The sequence below is a fragment of the Haliaeetus albicilla genome, chromosome 13 (assembly GCF_947461875.1).
Source record: "Haliaeetus albicilla chromosome 13, bHalAlb1.1, whole genome shotgun sequence".
Taxonomy (NCBI): Eukaryota; Metazoa; Chordata; class Aves; order Accipitriformes; family Accipitridae; genus Haliaeetus; species Haliaeetus albicilla.
In genome coordinates this window covers 29,375,046-29,394,502 of record NC_091495.1, presented here as the reverse complement: position 1 = coordinate 29,394,502, position 19,457 = coordinate 29,375,046, and the positions used below count along the sequence as shown (strand labels likewise).

The 19,457-nt window shown below is 41.6% G+C and overlaps 1 protein-coding gene across 10 annotated transcripts in view; it reads right to left on the bottom strand.

Moving 5' to 3' along the window:
- The window catches only part of RGS7 (regulator of G protein signaling 7), a 296,147-nt gene that overhangs the window by 248,210 nt on the left and 28,480 nt on the right, over positions 1-19,457 (bottom strand). For 4 of the 10 annotated variants that reach the window (XM_069800648.1, XM_069800653.1, XM_069800651.1 and 1 more), the window contains exons 1-2: positions 15,737-16,087; positions 14,471-14,582 (exon numbers count right to left, since the gene is read on the bottom strand). In XM_069800648.1, the coding sequence (XP_069656749.1) occupies positions 14,471-14,548 (78 nt within the window). In that variant the 5' untranslated portion in view covers positions 14,549-14,582; positions 15,737-16,087. Of the gene's footprint in view, positions 1-14,470; positions 14,583-15,736; positions 16,090-19,457 lie in introns of those variants that run through there. The other 6 variants (XM_069800645.1, XM_069800650.1, XM_069800649.1 and 3 more) reach the window with 4 other exon arrangements.

Genomic DNA, 19,457 nt, shown 5'->3' with positions numbered 1-19,457 from the left:
CACTTCCATTATTCTTGCTTGTTTCAGCACATGAGTTTCCCCTAGACAATTTACAGGAAATGGAAGGGAAAATAACCAAATCATTGGAAAAATTGTTACAGATGCCATCTGGTCTTCACAGATGGGCCTGTACTGTAGGTCATGTACATCTCTGTTCCCTCTGTCATCACTCACTGAAGAATTCAAAGCAGGTAAAGAAACAGAAGCAATGACTCTAGAAAGTATACTATCAGCACACCACTTGGAGATTTAGCCACTGCATCTCCACTTAACACTCCACTGAGAGTCAAAGAAAGTTCTCCAGGCTGATGAAATCTCACTCAAAAGGGATACAAAATCTGTTAGTCAGAAAGTCAAAGGTTAGATCTGTAATGAATCACAGTGGAATTGTGAAAGACAACTGGAAAAAAAAAAGGTGTATCACAAAAATATGGCAATACTCGTTATTGCAATACTGCTGTCACTACACTATACACTGTCCAAAAATATAATTAATCTTGTCCTCAATGTCTTTTCATAATCCAGATGAATTATCTCCAAATTACAAATGGGAAACAGAGGCACAAAATTACTAGCATTTTGTCAAACAGGACAGGAGAACTATGATTCATATCTATGTTCCCACTGCAATTTTCTAAAAGCAATGCTTGATTTTAGACACTCCCCATGCTCTTAAGCAAACTGCATTCTGGTAAGATTACAAGAATTCTCCAGCCATGAGGAATTTACTTTTTTTATAGCACTGCACAAATGAAGAGTTTCTGTGGTTCCAATCTTCCTACTTAAAGAAGTGGGGAGGGGATGTTTACTAAGATAAATGTTGTTTCATGTATTATTTAAAATAATATCTACCTCTTACTTATCAGCATCCTAAGGAGTTAAGCACAAAGTGCCTGTATGCCTTTCAGCTTGCTTGATATGGAGTGATTTATTCAAAACCATTCAGCAGCACAACCTAGACTTAACCTTCCTTCTCTCACACTCAGAGTCTCCCTCTGCATGATCACATTCAGTCTTAAAGGGAAGAAATTAGCTGAGATCTGACAGATTAGAAGAGTGATGCAACAGACCATCCTAGCATTAGCAAAAAACTATGGCTACTGTTGCATTTCAGTATAACACGCTATCTGCCACTGCTTTCCCACTGTATTCTCCTCAAGACACCATCCGTCTCTTTCTTCAGGAAAACGGTGTTACACTGGCTAATGACTATTATCTCATTTATTCTCACTCGTCAGAAGTCATTCACTGTACTAATAGTTAATGTTACAATTGCTATGTCAATTATGAAAACTTACTTAGCTTGTAGAAGGGCAATTCATGCAAAAGTCATCATTACATTTACTTGCTTTGAAGGGAAATTGGAAAATACACACAAAACATAATGTTTCATCTAATTCATTCTACAATATAGCCTACTTCAGTGGCAAAAAGCTGGAAGTCACACCTCTAGCATGCTACCACCAGGACACCACCACGTAAGAACTTCTGTAGCATTTCAGCCACGCAGGAACCATGTACTTTTCAAGGAATTAACCTAATAAACCAATACTTTTCAAGGAATTAACCTTAATAACCCGAGTGAGAACAGCAGTTACTCTGAGCTTAGGGCCACATAAATAAAGTAAAATTTCATTTCTACTTCTACAAGATAAATGGGAAAGAACTTAGCTTAAAAAAAATAAAAAGTGAGAGGGGAATTTTCCCCCTCAACTGCATCTACTACATGCTTCAAATGTTCAAGAAAGTACCCGTCCCAAGGATAGCTAACGCCACAATAACACAACACACTGAACATTTCCAGTAACACTCTGAAGTCTAACTGGCTAATACATAAGCATGTAAGTAGTCCATCTTGTAAGTACTATTCAAGATAGCTCGCAAAAACAACAGGACAAAAATATTTAAATGTAACTAACAACATAGCTAAAACTTAAATTGATGCTAATATATTCATGTCAATTGTGGACTACCCAGTTAAAATCCATTTACCATGTCTATGTGGATTATATGAAAAGGTCAAAAAGGTGGGATAAAGGAGAAAAGTGAGAACATACAGAAAATATTTCCTCTTGCTAAAGCCTGCCAAGATAACAAAGAACAAAACCACTGACATTTGGACTAAATCAGGTGAATGACTGTGAATTTGTAACAAGCTTCACTTCCATTTTGGTGATCCTCAAATACTGTTCTGAAGGTGATGCAAAGACCATTCCATGCATTGAGGGAAAAAATGGAAATTACCTAGACTTAGCCTCTTCTGACTAGTCTCCCCCACCTCTTGCTTTATATTTAGATTGTAAATTTTATGCACAGAAATTATCTTTTCAGTTTGCCAACAGAACGCTAAGCCCAGCAGCCTCCTTTGCGTGACACAAGTGCAGGCAACAAACAGCAGCGTTTAGGCTGGCTGATGAACACATGGTGACAGCGGAGGCTTCCCTCCCTGGAAACTGCAGAACGAGCACCAGTGAAGTAAAACCACCATCAAAAGACTTGATCAACAAGTTGACCAGGACACCAACATCAACACTTAGCATGGAAGACTGTTTATGAGACCAGCATTCGTTCCTTCCTCAAGAGAACCCCTCTCAGCATCCCTGTGGGATGTTTGGTCACTGCCCCGGGGGAAGAGGACCACCTAGGCAATCTCCAGCACCGTTTCCAGAAGCACCTGCACAAGCCTGGTGGTCTCATTCAACCCTGCTTATCTTGCCATACTCGTCAGACAGAGCAATTGGTGCTACGGCTCACATGAAGACAAACATATTGCAAGTGACAGAATGATGCGATGCTAAATATCTTTCTCTCAGTGCCTCACATGCAGTGTTTTGTCCTTGAACCTACTCCACGTCCTTTAATATTGCCGAGAGCAACCAAAAATAAGCCCCATGAAATGATCTACTTAAAGAAACTATTTCACAGGACTCAAAGGGTAGAATTCCTGTTTGAAGGGGGAGCAAGAAGTATAGTTCTTCAAAATATGTAAAAAGAAACAAACAAACAAAAGATGGTAAGTCAACGTCCTGTGCTAACACCCTTCCAGACAACATAAACTGACATCCCAGCATCTGTGTTTGTCTTCATTTAGATAACAGACATCAGGGTTGGAAGGAAAGGTAGAACCTTCAGGGACAATCCACGGTTACACGTTTATACCTGTACAACATGTCTGATTTTCCATAGTTTACAGTGAGAGCTCCTAAACATTGGAATACAGGACTAGAAAGGATTGTCAAGTCCAGTGTCCTGGAATCAAAGTTAGCCCTCAACTCCTGGAAAGAAAAAACCATAAACTGAAAGAATCCCAGAGACTATAGCATTGGCTATGGCCTGCCTGACTAACTATATACCAAAGTTTCTGTTAAAATGTTAATGGCATGACAGCTACAGATGCATCAACACAGGTAAATACAAACACAACTACATAAATAGAACATGTCCACACACTTTTCTTCTGGATGTACCTCAAAACAAGATACGAATGCTACCTCAATATAAGAACAGGACAGTGTGTTTAGTAAACACCTGAACATGAACTTCAACATCCCAAAGTAATGTTATAGAAGTGGAGTTGATGGTAAAGAGAAAGCAAGATCAGAACTATTTTTTTCCACTGTACATGAACCTAAGGGCTTCAGGTCACAACTGTCTGTAGAACAGAACAGTTGCTTAAACTTTGAAAAGATTTTCCTACAGCAGAGATACTATTCTTGCACTACAAGTTTTTGAGAAACGAGCACAGATAAAGCACTGTATCATTTACCCCTGTTTTAAACAATCCAAAGGTATTTCTCCTCTCTCTTGGAAACCAAACCAGTGCATTAACTTTACTGGGCACTAGTATGGCACTTCTACTCTGACGGACACTGATGTTCCCTCCAGACCACAGGAGCCAGAATCTAAATATTTCATTCAGGTAGTGTGATGATTCCACAGAGTAATAGACATGATTTATGAAAAGGTACTAAAAACCTTTAGCTCCTAGTGACTTGAATGAGATTTGTTGTTGCTTAGTAACTCTTAAACTGAGACATTTGAAAGCTAGTAATACTGTGAGCAGCTGGGTAGAACTCTTGTTGTTTATAGTATTCTAATTGTCTAAAACTGCATTCCTGTGACCATAGCACTTTACCATCTGTTGTAATACTTTGATAAATTTAAGGTACTGTGTACAAAATAAACAGCTGATCTTCACAGAATTTCACTAAGATGAGTTTAAGTACACCGCAGACCACCTATTTTACAGAAGACAGCTAAAATAAACTACTCCAGTCATACAGAAATCTTAGTATAGCCCTGTATGATAGCATTATTCATACACCAAGTTTTCCATTTGCTACTGAGAAGCCATCCTGGTTTACGATTTTGAACTTATTCTTCAGATCACACTTAAATGCCTGCAGCACTAAATGTGCCAATGTCAGGGGGTTTCTGGTACAGCCACAAAATGTTCTATATTCTCTCCTCCATACAGACGAAAGTGTACAACATAAAGAGAATTCTTATCATAAAACACCTGCCTCAACTTCGTGTAATTTTGAGGGTTTATTATTAAGCTTTGTCTTTCTTCTTGTTGATATTGATTCCACACCAAATGCAATTGTATGGCTCCTGCTCATATCAAGAAATGCTGTGAATCTACATGTGAGGGCAGAATCTAGCTCACAGAAGATTAATACCTCTTACAGTCTGTGGTTCAGAGAAGTGTAGGTGTTAAGAACCACTAATATGTCTTCCTTTCGAAAGGCATTCAGTAAACTGCTTATTCATCCTGAGGTAAAAGTAGATCAGAAAAACTGTGGTTTTCCACCAGAATTTAGGGCACTTTTAAATAACAGCTATTCAAAATACTTCAGTGCAATTCATTTTTACAATGAGGAAGACAAAGTACAATAGTGTTACATCACATACATGAGATGCTGTCAAAAACTATTATATATTTAAATGCCCTCTAATACAACCTTTTGTTCATGTTTTTTCAATTATGATCAATTATGAATCAAGAATCAGATTACAGTAAAAGTGGGCCTGGCTGGCATAATATTCCTTCCAAATAAATTCCATGGGGGCTGTATGTATATTTTATTTTTTCAATGTGGATTGCTATTTAATCAACAATGAAGAACAGTCACAAAAGCGTAACGGCCACAAAATCGACATGCCAGTAAGAGTCCTGACCCCACAGACTCTGTCACAAAAGCAGACCCACCCCACTGCCCCTGCTTGTCCCACAGCAGCAGGACTCTGCACTGCTCAGAGGGTATTTATCACTGCCAATCCATTTGTTAGATTAGATTACTGAAATACTGTAAGTGCATATGCATGTACATACATGTACATTCACATTATACAACCATCTACGTCATCACGAATAACTGGAACAGAAAGAAAAAAAAATTCCTTTGGTGTTATCGGGAACAATTTTCACTTTCAGCTGGATAATCCTTGTACATCTGAACTGCATTGTGAAGCGAGCCTCCCTGTTTTCTGTCTCGTCCTCTGTGGCACAATACCTCCTCCCTAGAACTTCACACTCTGTTAGTCAAACAGGATTCAGCACAGGTCAAAGGAAGAGGAAAGCAAATGCACAACTCCAGTGGAAGTGATGCAGAAGAGTAAATACAGCTTCAAAATTCCCATTTTACCCAGTTTCAGTAAAAATGGTACAAGAATGCCAGGAGAAGGATGATTTCACTGTGAAGGATAAATTTCTATCTGGATTGTCCTTGGGGTCTATTTGGCTGTTACTTAAGGTTTTTCAGAACTAAACCAGCACATCTTTGATATGAATACAACATGATAAATTCTTAAAGACTTCCCTAAAAGGATTTCTCATTTGAGTAACACTGTGGATCTAATACACTTCAAATTTCATGTAATGGCTATCAAAGATGTCAACTGAGTAAAGATAGCACAATTATAAAAATCTTGAAAAACAGGCATCTTCACTGAAAAAAATATGGATAAAATATACATTAGAGTGTCACCTCTCCAGTTCCTGTTCATCAGCAATAAACTTTTAGCCAGAAGTATATTTGAAGGAAGTGCAGATAACAACAGTGAGAAAAAGCAAGAGTGATGTCTCTGGCATTTGATGCCCTGATCACCTTCACAGACAAAGCAGCTTCTCTGAAACTCAGCCCATAATGCTGTCTTCTCAGAGATACACAGAGCATTACAAACAAATTCAGAGATTCATAGCAGCATCTGACAAAGGAAGCTTGCAAACACATAACCACACATGAGCACAAAACAGGCCCCAAAATTTAGGAGGCTAAATAGTCCAAATGCCAAGCTCCCATCCCTGCCAGTATGTTATCTAGTAAAAGCTTCACTGACGGTTACAATAGCTTCATGAGATGCTCCTAAACCTGTTCCTACAGCTCCATTTCTTAGCCAGCCTGCTCTCCTGCACTAACCCCAGGCAGTTCTCACTCCCCAGATGAAGCTACAGTTCCCAACTCTGCTTCTCAGACAGTTCAGCTCCAAGGACTAATGTCCCCTGTGGCTTCCCAGCCAACCTCATTCCCGCTACATCTCTTCCAGTTACTCTTACAACCGACACATACTTTAATAACTAGCTCAACCTTTTTATCTCCAACCTTTTTTATAGCTGGTGGCAATCAAGACCAAAAATCAAAATTCTCGGCTGATCCCTTTGCCATGGGAAATTGTACATGTACTTTTTCTTCATTGTACCATAATCTCAAAGCTTCATTTGAAGATGTTTTTCTAAAGTGGTCAATCTCCTCCAACTCCTAATGTCACCCTCAAAGTTTTCTTCCCTTATTCACTTTTGTAAAGTTCATATTACCGCTATTAAAATCTAGACTTCTTGCCTTGATCAAAGCTGACAAAAGGTATCCTCCTATATTTCCAATTTCTTCCCCCTACCACTGCAATGTGTTTCCATAAAAAAAAAAAAAAAAAAAAAAAAAGGAAGCCATTCGGGATAGTATTTTGCAAGCTCAGCCCTAATGGCTCCCTCTTCTGTAGAAAATAGCTTGCTCTATTTTACCAAAGAAAAGGATTTTTAGCTTTTCCACTGCTCTGACACTGACATGTCACTATCATGCCTCAGTTTACCCACCTGTAACACAGAGAATAATTATATGCATCTCTCTTGTAAAAGCTTTATTTTTTTAGAGATATGGTTGGAAACCAGCTATTGTTCACACTCTCTATTATATATCTGCAGTCTTTACCTTTCCCCAACGCTCTGTCGGAAAAGTTTTATAGCATGTAAAAAACAATTGAACATATTCTGCTGGTGATTTTATTCTGTTCTTTCTAGGCTTGACCTGGGATTTAGATTTGTAAATGCACTTCATAAGCCCAATTTCTTCTCTTTTAGCAGCTTTTACAGACTGATTTGAAGAAGCTGGTGTAGTGCAAGTTGTATTTACATGCAAATATTTTAACGTGGCCTCATTATAGCTCATATCAGCTTTGGTGGGAATGTGTCAAATGTTATCATATGATAGAGGTTACTGTAAAAATTCCTTCAGTCCACAAAGAACGTTGTAAGTCTGAAGTAAAAGAAAACAAAACTCAAAACTCCAAAACAAACAATTTCTGATTCCGTATTGCACGTCACTATCAACAGCATCATTGTTTCCATAGCTACAAATGTAGACTGCTTCAAAGGAAAGAAGCAGAGAAACTGAAAATGACAATGCACAATCAAAACAGGCACATAGAGTTTTCAGACAGCATATGTGGGATGGAGAAAGGAAGTAACATGGTAGCGCAGAATTCTGTGGGGTTTTTCCATTTGACAGTAATGCCAGTGATCTGAGCACATCAAGCTCAGAACAGCATGCAGCAGTAAACCTCTCACTGCAATATCACTTGATACATTTCTACACCTAGTGGAAGGAAGAGGAGAACAGAAAGGGTGGAAAACACCAGCAGGAATCACCAAAGCAAATACACAGGGCAGGTGCCCCTCTCGCAGATCTAGCCACCTGCAAACTCAGACAGACGTATTTTTAATCACGTTTCCTTGGCATTTTCAGTGGTTCTGTATAGTTGTGAAGACAATCAAATCCTTTATACTGCTCTTATCACAAATGATGCCAACACATACATGCTACGCCTAGTACTAACAACAACCGTTCCAGGAGAGGATACAGCGTTGAAGTGAATCACTGCACAGGGGATAGATACAAAACATGAGGGTGTGACCGTACAGGGAAACGTGCAGTCTCACCACACGAAAGGCACTCCACAGTATCTAGCAACTATTCTGTCCTTCAGTATTAACGTTCCTGCCCTCTAAGTATTACCTATGTAATAGCTTACTTCACTACCAGCCAGCTACTCCAGAACTATGACAACATCCTCATAACACTCACAGTGGATAGGGAGGTAAATTCTGTTCTTCCTACAGCTGGAATTTCAGAGGTCCACAAATGCGGACCTTTCTCCGTCAATTCTATAATGATGAATGTTGTAATAAAACCAAACCCAGCATCCAAGACTGGCAACAGTATCACTCTTCTTCTTGGAAGAAGAAACTGCATAATGTAGAGGTATACTATAATTTAATTTAAAAACAACAACAATGACAAAAACAATCACACTTACCTCTAGTACTTTGGCATTTGTAATGTAGTAACAAACTCAGTAGTTTACACTGGGAGCAAGATGCCTCCATAGATTGTGATGGTATATTCAGAAATGCATAGTATCAGACTAATTCTTCCCTTATCAAAGTGGGTGACAGCACTTAGAAAAATCCCACCTACCATGTCCTTCCTTAGTCTCACAGGCTCTAAGGAATACAGTTATCTGTGATATCGTTTTCTTGCAACAATCTTTTTTAAGGCAGCAGTTGATAAAAGACACATGAGAACACACTATTATCTGCACACTACCCTGGAAGTCATCTCTGGTACAAGCACAGGAGGAGAATGGTTATTAGAAGATGGTGGTCACTATTTCCTCAGTGTTGTCACTGCATGGCTATTGCTCCTTTACAACAACAGTTGCTAACTATCACGCTTTGGAAGTATGGCTTCTATGAAGAATATCAGATCATGATGGCCTTCTATGATGGGGTTACAGCATTGGTGGATAAGGGAAGAGCAACAGACTTCATCTACCTGGACTTGTGCAAAGCATTTGACACTGTCCCACGTGACATCCTTGTCTCTATATTGGAAAAACATGGATCTGATGGATGGACCACTCGGTGGATAAGGAATTAGCTGGATGGTGGCACTCGAAGAGTTGCAGTCAAGAGCTTGACACCCAAGTGGAGAGCAGTGACGAATGGCATTCCTCAGGGGCTGGTATTGGGACCGGCGCTGTCCAACATCTTTGTTGGCGACACGGCCAGTGGGATTGAGTGCAGCCTCAGCAAGTTTGCCAACGACACCAAGCTGTGTGGTGCGGTTGACATGCTGGAGGGAAGGGATGTCATCCAGGGGGACCTTGACAGGCTGGACTGTGAGAACCTCATGAAGTTCAGCAAGGCCAAATGCAAGGTCCTGCACATGGGTCAGGGCAATCCCAAGCACAAATACAGGCTGGGCAATGAGTGGATTGAGAGCAGCCCTGCGGAGAAGGACTTAGGGATATCAGTGGATGAAAAACTGAGTATGAGCCAGCAATGTGCGCTCACAGCCCAGAAAGCCAACTGTATCCTGGGCTGCATCAAAAGCAGCGTGACCAGCAGGTCGAGGGAGGTGATTGTCCCCCTCTACTCTGCTCTCATGAGAGCCCAGCTGGAGTACTGTGCTCAGCTCTGGGGCCCCCAGCGTGAGAAAGACATGGACCTGCTCGAGTGGGTCCAGAGGAGGGCCATGAAGATGATCGGAGGGCTGGAGCACCTCCCCTATGAGGACAGGCTGAGGGAGTTGGGGTTGGTTCAGCCTGGAGAAGAGAAGGCTCCAAGGGAGACCTTATAGCAGCCTTCCAGTGCTTAAAGGGGGCCTACGGGAAAGATGGGGAGGGACTCTTTATCAGGGAGTGTAGTGATGGAACGAGGGGTAATGGTTTTAAACTGAAAGAGGTTAGATTTAGATTAGATATTAGGAAGAAATTCTTTACTGTGAGGGTGGTGAGACACTGGCACAGGTTGCCCAGAGAGGCTGTGGATGCCCCATCCCTGGAAGTGTTCAAGGCCAGGTTGGATGGGGCTTTGAGCAACCTGGTGTAGTGGAAGGTGTCCCTGCGCAAGGCATGGGGGTTGGAACTAGGTGATCGTTAATGTCCCTTCCAACCCAAACCATTCTATGATTCTATGATCATGGTAAACTAAGAAGGAGCTTGAGATTACAAATTCAGCACTTGCTATACATGAGTACTGGCATATATGACCTTCAACAATTGTCACAAGAACAGAACAAACACCTCATTATCGTCATTACAGCATTGAAAGGCCCAACTGTTAGAAATTCTAATCAGCTTTGGCAAAAGCTATTTTAACACTCGGGGCAGTGAGGAAGGTAGACAATCAAAGTCTCAGTCACAAGAATATTACTATTCAGACAAGGCTAATCTTATTGCTACAAAATAAAGCTATCACCTCTCAAACGAAGCTAGTTCAGACAGCAATACAATAACCATTAAACTTACAAATTAGAACTCCTAATCCTTGCAGCATACGTTTGACTAAAAAAGTAAGCAAAGTACAGACCAGACAGATAAGCAAAGGTTTAGCAGGACCAGCAGTAGGTCTAAAATGGAAGTTCCTCAAAGACGCCTCTTATTATTTTAATTATTTGTGCCATGCATGAGATTAAAAAGGAAAAAAAAAAGGCAGGTCAGGCTCAGAAACTTAGAAAAGCTGCACAATATGGGCCTTATATTACATCCAAGTTTCTTCTTTAAGACGTAGCTTGCAGCAGTAAGTCAGTGTTGCTGAAATCTGAGATTTTTGTATGAGCAACTTGTGATGTTAAAATACTATGGATTCTAGCGTCTTATCTCTTTTAATTGCTGACTGGAATGGACTCTGTTGGAGAGGAAGTAAAAGCAGGGCTTTTACATTTTTCATGTTTGCCTCAGGCTACTAGCAGAAAAATTTAGGACTTTTTCTAAGGTATGTCAGTACCAATGATGTGTCACATGTCATTACTTTATAATTAGGGTGATAGCCAAAAAGAATAATGCAGCTGACATTCTGTTAAAATAAAAAAGTATTCCCCAAGGCATAAAAACACTGACACGAGCATCTTAAAAGGCAGTGTAAAAATGATATAAGGAACTGTTTATCTGTGCTGTTGTCTTTTCCATCACAGATTCAAATAAATAATTCTAAGTTATGTATGCATTGAATATTTAGTTATCCTATGCTGACTTTAAAAAAAAATCATATCTGAGAGCAGAATGCAATGAAACCCTTCTTTGTCTAGGAATACAAGCTATTATGAGAATAACAGGCTATCTACACTCTATATTACTCTAGATTATAATTTGATAATCCATCTTTCTTCAACCCTTCAAATAAGTAACTAATTACAAACCAAATACATTTAAAAAAATAGAACAGCCTTTTTTGTCAAGAGTGTGCAATTTACTTAAAGTGCAATAATGATTCTGTAACGATTCAAGACTTAACTACTGAATTTGTAAACACCAGAACTTCATTCTGTGTAGAATTTTCTATAAAATGCTCCTGACAGAATCAGGATTTAGGAAACCCAGGGCTGTAACTCCATGTAGCTTAGAACATAGTTAATTCAGATTATGCCTGAAAGTTAGAGAGACGAGCAGAATTACCAGATTACAAAATTGTGTTTTATAGCCAAAGTAATGGTCTTCACTCTAGTTCTTCATTAACACAAGTAGTAAGAGATGTCCCATCTATTCCTTGCAGGTACACATACCACAAAATGTGTGCTATTCCATGAGTTGATGTTGTATAAACTACTGGAAGAAAGCATTTCCACATTTGTGGATTTCAGCAACGTTATTCAAAATACAAGACTTCAAATCCAGTTTCCTTCTGAAGCCAGCCAATAGCATGCTTACACTTTTTTTTTCCTAACGACTATTAATACTTTTCCAGTTGGCCAAAAAAAAAAAAAAAAAGAGTCCTTCATGAAGCTGGCAGATCGAGTTCTTTGTTCACTCTGCACAGTGTTTTCATTTCCAACACAATGACAGACAGAGGAGTATTGTGTTTTCAAATGTATTACAGGAATCCTGTGATTTAGTTGTTGCTATCAAGAATTATATTCAGAGATTATATATTCTGAAGTGAAATGATTTCCACCTAACTATCCTCCTGTTAAGTTCTAGACAGAGAATTTATAACACATTTGATTACAGCAATATCATACTGCAGAAAAAGGCAGGTAACTTTTTAAAAAGTTCTCTATTATTTTGTTGCCTACTCCTTGAATACTGCCAGAGGAAGGACTACTTGGTTTTCTCTCTAGTACTCTAACACCAGTGTGCACAATCTTAAATGATCTTTTGATTCACCATGCTACAAAAATAAACTGACATGTACAAAAATAAATATGGCAGGTAATGCTGTAGAAGGTCAGCGTTCTTCAGAAGTTTAATACTCAGTGTACCACTTGCACTTTAGTGATAACAAGGGAAGGAGCACTGCTACACTGGAAGACAGAAACTGGTATTATCCCTTTACCGCTGATTTAGAGAGAACTGAAAAGGTGTTTGATGCTTTGATTTGCTGAGCATACACCTGAGGTTTTGTGCCCTATCCCTGCTCCCCATTTTCAAATTTCCCCTGCATCACCAGGATTCTCATCACTTTCCTCGGCAGTTCCATTTCAGTCTGGAGGCTGCTCAGGGGTAATGTTAAATTTTGGCATAAGGTCACACTAAATATAATGGGTCACAAGCTTGACCCGTTCCTCAGACGAAGTCACCACAGCAGAAGAGAAACAGTTTCTCTGCGTTCCCCCTCCATGTACTAAATAAGATGAGAAAAGACTTCTTTCTGACAAATGTGGAAAGATTCTGTTTAGAAAGATCAAAAACCTATGAAGAACAAGATGAGCTTTGATATATTGCTTTTAATATATGCAGTATATTTTCACATATAAATTCATGCATACAATTGCGTTTTCAAACACACTTGTGGCGTTAACGGCAAGGTAAGCCCATATTTTTCTAGGTGTGCATTCTTACATAGATGGATAACCAAGGTTAATTTCATAAATTCATTCACTTATGTAAAAAGAGCCTAATTTTTCAAAATAGCAAGTACAACCAACTAACTGAGATCAGCAACATATTTGAAAATAGGAAGAGAAAAAAGCATGCATCAGCCTTCAATTTGAGTCTATTTTTTTAATTTCTGGGAAAAGAATACTTACCACAGTTACCGATGATACCTCAGTTCACCTCAAAGACTAAACTGAGTACATATCAGATGCTTTCTATTACAGTTAACTTGCAAAAGGAAAAGTCAATGCCTCTAACAAAGTAAAAATATTGATTTTTTCCACCTGATAAAAACAACCACAAACAAGTTAGAAAGCACTGTGTTCTAGGAATAAACAAGTAGTTGCATAATTATGTATTTCAGCTTGTCAGAGCAAAGGTTTTTTTCTCCATTATTATTAGAATTTATTTTGTTATTCTTTTTTGATAAATGCAATTAAAGCTTTATAAAAAAAAAAAAACCAACAAACATGTAAAAAAACCCACTCTCAAAATCCCCAAGCACTTACTGTCACTGAAGTGAAAGCACAGTGGCTAAATAAGCCCCACTATTGGAGTTCAGTGCCTGGAAATTTGTATATTGATGCTATTAGAATAACTACATTAGAAATCCTTCCCAGACAGAATCCCTGGAGTGTATGTGTTTGGGGGTTTTTTAGGTTGTGGCAACTGCAGATAAGTAATATCTTTAATCACTTTTTCCCCTCATATGAAATAAGTTAACGGTTCTGGCTTGCCTGCACTCTGAAAATCTTTGCCCAGAGACAGAAATACAAAATATTGTACCATACAGTTAATATTTAGCTTTAAATACGTGAATTCATTTTACAAATAGATTTTACAAGCGAACACTTGAATTCAAATTGTGTTCCAGTCTCTGGCACATTGCCACCATCACATATCATATGTATCAATGCAGAAAATGAATGAAGTACATCAAGTATTTCAAACTGAAAACCAACTGTTTCTGAACATGATGCAAAGTTGACACGTGTGTGTATTTTACCATTTAAACCAACAGAGCCAGTCATTTTCCAATCTAGTAGTACCTGGGATATAGATCTACTTTGCACATACCATTTAAACTGCATTAGGCAGCACAAATGTCAATAGACACAAAACATCCCAAATTACTGGCAGGTGATCGTGTTCCGAAATCACACTGCTCCATTCAACACAAAGCACAGCAGCAGCATCTATTCGTGAAATTGGAGAGAAACAGCAAAAATAATGGCCGCACTTGCCAGGCAAAAGCGTCCAGGATTTCACCATTTCCTGAAGTCCCTTCCTCAGCTTTTGAAAAAGCACAAAGGCTTACCTTTCTGTACACCAGCATGTTTGGGGATTCGTCAGCCACCCCGTTGCTGCTTTGCCCATAATTATTTCCTTGTGCCATGTCCCACAGATCTGATCCGCTTTTGAACGTTGCACTGTAAAAGGTAAAAGTGGTTTCAGTAAGACATCGCCTCAGGTCTCCTTCCTTCCCTGACGATTAATGGACCTGACTTTCTACCAACATGTGATCAGAATCAGTGTATGCTCTTACTCCAACAGATATTTACATTGGAGCGAAGCTGCTAATTCACCACTGACTGTCATTACTCTCTTTTGCCTGTAAATAATGAATGTAGTAAGTTAATCTAATTTGGACGTTAATGAATTGTCACTCCGAATAGCTCCCTGACATACCCTACCATGCAGCCGCCTGCTCGCAAAGCGCTCCTTCCTCGCCCGCACAGGCTTCCCCGAGGGATGCTCCGCACCTCCCGGAGCACAGGTCTGGGGGGACTGGCTCAGCCCACGGCTGAGCATTCAGCGGTGCCCTCTCCTCGCGGCTCAGGCCGTAGCTAGCAACTTTCACAAGCCCCGAACGCGCACAAAGCAAACCGGACGCTTTAAACTTCTCCTTAAATCACCAGCACGTGTGTGCTCTTACACGTATGCCGGCGGAGGGAGGCAGGCGACAGGGGGGAAAGGAAGAAGCAAGCCAGAAACCCTTTCCGGTTGTTTTCACCTACTTTCATCGTACTTCGCCGCAAAACGCCGGCTCCGCCGCCAGCCCCGTCTCCTCCCCGCCCTCCCCCCGCTCACACGGGAGCCGCACGAAGCAAGAGCTCGGGTCGTGCCGTAGCTCCGGCTTTGCACGCAGGTGTAAGAACGCGCTCCATCTACAGACCGCACCGGCGGCTGCGGGGAGCCCGGAGGGCTGAGCTCTACTCCAAACACTTACCTCCAAAGCCCCCCCCCCGACCTCTCGCCTCCGGGTTTCACCGCGCCTCGCCCGCAGCGCCGGCTCCCCCTGCCCTGCCCTGCCCTGCGTCCGTCCAGGGGTGCGCGGCTCTCGGCACCGAACGGCCGGGACGGAGAACCGGCTGGCCCGGCAGGGAGCCCGGCGCGGAGCCCGGCGCGGCGCGGAGCCCGGCGCGGCGCCGCCGGTTTCAGCACCGCGGACAGCGGCAGCGCCGCCGCCCGGGGGTGGGCTGACGGGGGCCCCCCCCCCCCGCCCCCTCCCGCCCCCGGCGGCACCGGGAGGAGGCGCGGCGGGGGGGGTCGCGTAGCGCGGGTCCCCGCCCGTCTCGTTTACCTCCTGGGCCAAGGTCACTGCGCCGTGGCCGCGGCTCGTCGCCTCCTCCCGCCGCTCCTGGCGCGCCCCGCGCGGTCGGTGTCAGCCGGCAGCGGGCGGAGGGACGCGGCGATCGCTCATCACACACACGCACACGCACACGCACACGCACACGCACTGCGGGCGGAGGCGCTGGTGCTGGTGGCGGCGGTGGCGGTGGTGCGGGCGCCGCCGCCGCCGAGGCTGCGGCTCTCCCCTCCTCTGCCGGAGCGGCGGCAGCTCAGCTCCCTCCCCGCAATGGAGCGGCCGTCACGTGGGGGACGGGCACGTCAAAGGTGCTGCTGTTGCTGCCGCTCCGCCACACGGCAGCCCTCCTCCGCCGCCGCCTCCTCCTCCTCCTCCTCCTCCTCTTCGGCGTTCTCGGCTGGCTCACCGAAAACAGCGGCCAAGAAACTGCAGCTGCCAGCAGATCTGGCAGCAGACCCCGTAAATGAGATTAGGCAGCGCTGGAGGGCCGGGCAGGAAGAGAATGTGGGCTAATGGGATAGGGGAGGAAGGGGGGAGTCGGTGGTGGAAGACACTGGCGAGGAAAGCGTGTCACCGCCTTCTTACTCCTTTACCGACAGCAACAGGGAAGCTGCCGGTTGCTCTGCCTTATGCGGGACACTTCACGTATTTTTTTCGGAGGGAACCGGGGAGAGCTTGTGCCGCGTCGGTACCGCAGATCTCTCTGAGCAGTGGAAGGGAGAGAGCAGCTGCGTAGGAAGGAGCCCTCAGGACACCTCAGGCCACCCTCGGGGCTGTTTTGCTACGTCCCAGGCAACGGCCTAATTTGTCAAGGCCTAGCATTGGCCACGCTAAAAGAAAAAGATCAGGTCTGCGTATCTTACCTCCTCATCGCATCCGGACAAGAATGCTTTGACTTTCCAAAAGGGTTGAAGTGCCCAGAACTCAACATCCAGAAGAACACAAAATAAGTATCATGTATCTAAGTATCTAAGGTAAGTGGTTAAGCTTTGGGATATTCCCACTGGAAATTGTCTTTTCTGGAAACAGGAACTCTTATTACAAGGACAATCTTGCGAAAGGAGTCGTCATCAACTCCGCACTGCACCTTGTGGAGTGTGCGCTGGTAAAGCACGCAATTCAAGCACAGACATTTCCATACGCGCTGCATCATCTCCACTCTTTTTTTTTCTACCTTTCTTGCATCTCAAAGAGACTCAAATCAACACTACCCTCCTAGAAGCTTGCTATTATCAACCACTGCAACTACTTTTAACTACTCTTCCAAACTTTGTAGAGGCCTTCAGAAACTTTAACAGAGAATGTGATAAATTAGCTAAGGCAACAACAGGGAGTCACAGTGGCCACAACAAAATAAAGCAGAAGGGACAGGGCTGATCTGGACTTCTTGAAGACATAAGGAAAGGAAGACATAGGTTTGATAATGGTCCTAGAATGAACACCAAAGTAAAGAAAGATGATCTCCAATGTGAATAGGAACGTTCTTCAGAGAGAGAAGTAGTAAAAAGTGAAATGACCCACATTGAATAAGAATCAGCAACTCAGCTCAATGAGCTATACTGGCAGCAAAGGAAAGGAGCTCTGTAGCAGACAGATACTTTATGTCTCAACTTTTACAGAGGAGAATAATTTAGTATGTCACAAGGAAAAGACAATGTGGAAGCAAATGGTGTGGACAAGAGAGAAATCTGGAGTTTTAAGATGGAAGAGAGATCAACACAAGTGAAACAACTCAGTGGCACAAGAGGAAAGTGCAGAAATATCAAAGGTGCAAATAGCGGGCAGAGAAAATTACAAAACTAAAGAATAAACAGAGAACTGAGAAAATACTTGTTTCCCACTAAAATCCACTTGACGTACAATAGCATCTTGTTAAGGCTAAGCAACGAAATCTGAATCAAACTATTAACCTTCCAACAGACCCTGTGATTCAGTCCAGTCCACTGTTGAGAAATGGGTACCAGCAATAACTCAGTCTATAATTTCCCTAGCTTTCACACAGACGTCCTAAATGAGCAGCACTGCAGTGTTGAGATCTCACAGATTTGACGATGGAAGACTGACAGGTGCACTGGAAGTCAAGGGAAATGCCTCCCAAGATCTGTTAAGAACAAAGTGACACCCTTGTGGTTTTATGACATCAAAATAAACTCAAAGTCTTATTTATCAGACTGGTGTTTAAATTTCTTTTTGAGACTAAAAATAGGAACTGCACAAAATACCCTGTAAATGCAATTTTACCCTAGAAAAGGGATAGGAGGAAAGTAATTTAAAATACTGATAATACACATATTCCTTCCATTTGTTCTACCAGCCAATGCTTAACATAGTAATTGCGTGAAAGGGCGTAAAAATCAAACATTAACAAGTTTCCAATGAAGTCATACATTCGTTTTCTTACTGTGCCTCATCTTATTACTAATCCAAGTGAAAAAACTCAGAGAAAAAGACACTCTTTCATACTGCAATTCTTGGACTACATACATGATGTTGTTTACAAGATGAGTCCAATCTACCTATTTACTATAAGCTATTCAGCAAATGGATTTTGGCAGGGGTTCTGTGTCTTTGAAAAACTCCCCAACAAAGCTGACTAATTCAGGCAGCAACATTTCCAAGCTTTTATTTTCTGAGAATCTCTTCAAAACTAAAGGCAGAGGTATCCCTAACTGAGTTAGATTTTGGCTATACTGCCTCCAACCTTGCCTTTACTTTAATTCTGCTTTAACCATTCTGATTAATTTCACAGATAAGGTAAAATACAAAATGCTATACTAGTTAGGCGAGGCTTATATATTCTCTTTGAAAATAACCAAATTTCATTATCATAAATGAGGTTCTAACACAAGTATGTAGACAGAGCAATGACTTGGACCTACTGAAGTCAACAGGTGTTTGTCCGGCAATGTCAAAAGGAACTATAGTTCACACAGAGTCTTTAATCTTGTCCTCAGAACCAGAGGAATAACTCAAACATCCCAGTGATGTGTCTCATAACTACGGACTTGCTATGCTGAAGCACACCAAAAATTTTTCCACTTCACCAGCATGTCCACTGTCAAAATGAAATAGAAGCTCTAAACCCTGAAAGGGTTAAATGGAAACGAAGACCAGAAACAATCCAATAGAATTTCCTTTTTGTCACCATTTTGTGGTGAAAGAGACCCTGAGCTGGACTACTTCCATAAATGCAAGTGAAAAGAAAAGAATTTCTTTTAAAAATACATAACTGGATAATCTCATTCGAATGCAGTTGGACGTGTTTGTTCAATAGCCTATAAAAGGCTTTAATTCATAAATTACTTACACATCTTTCTCATGTTCAGAGTCATCACTTATCTCATACACAAGCAGCATTAGCATCCCCAGAAAGCATGGTCTGCCAGAAGAGGAATGGCCTGTTTCAAAATGCAAGGCAAAACTACTCATTAATAAAACAAAGATGATGAGAAAGGCTGCCAAGGGGCAGCTTTATCTAAAAAGGCAATAAAGTACACATGATTTAGCAAGGTGGTGACTACATTTTCTGTGTTTAGTTTGCATTGTCGATACAACTCAAGTATTCCAATAACATCATATGCACATGGTACACATAACACACAGGCATTTTTAAGTCAAAATATTATGTCAGGATGTATATGACTATCTGGATGTGAAAGAGATCAGGAATTTTGTTGTCTGTCCTGCTGACCAATGCTGTAGTATTATGTCAGTA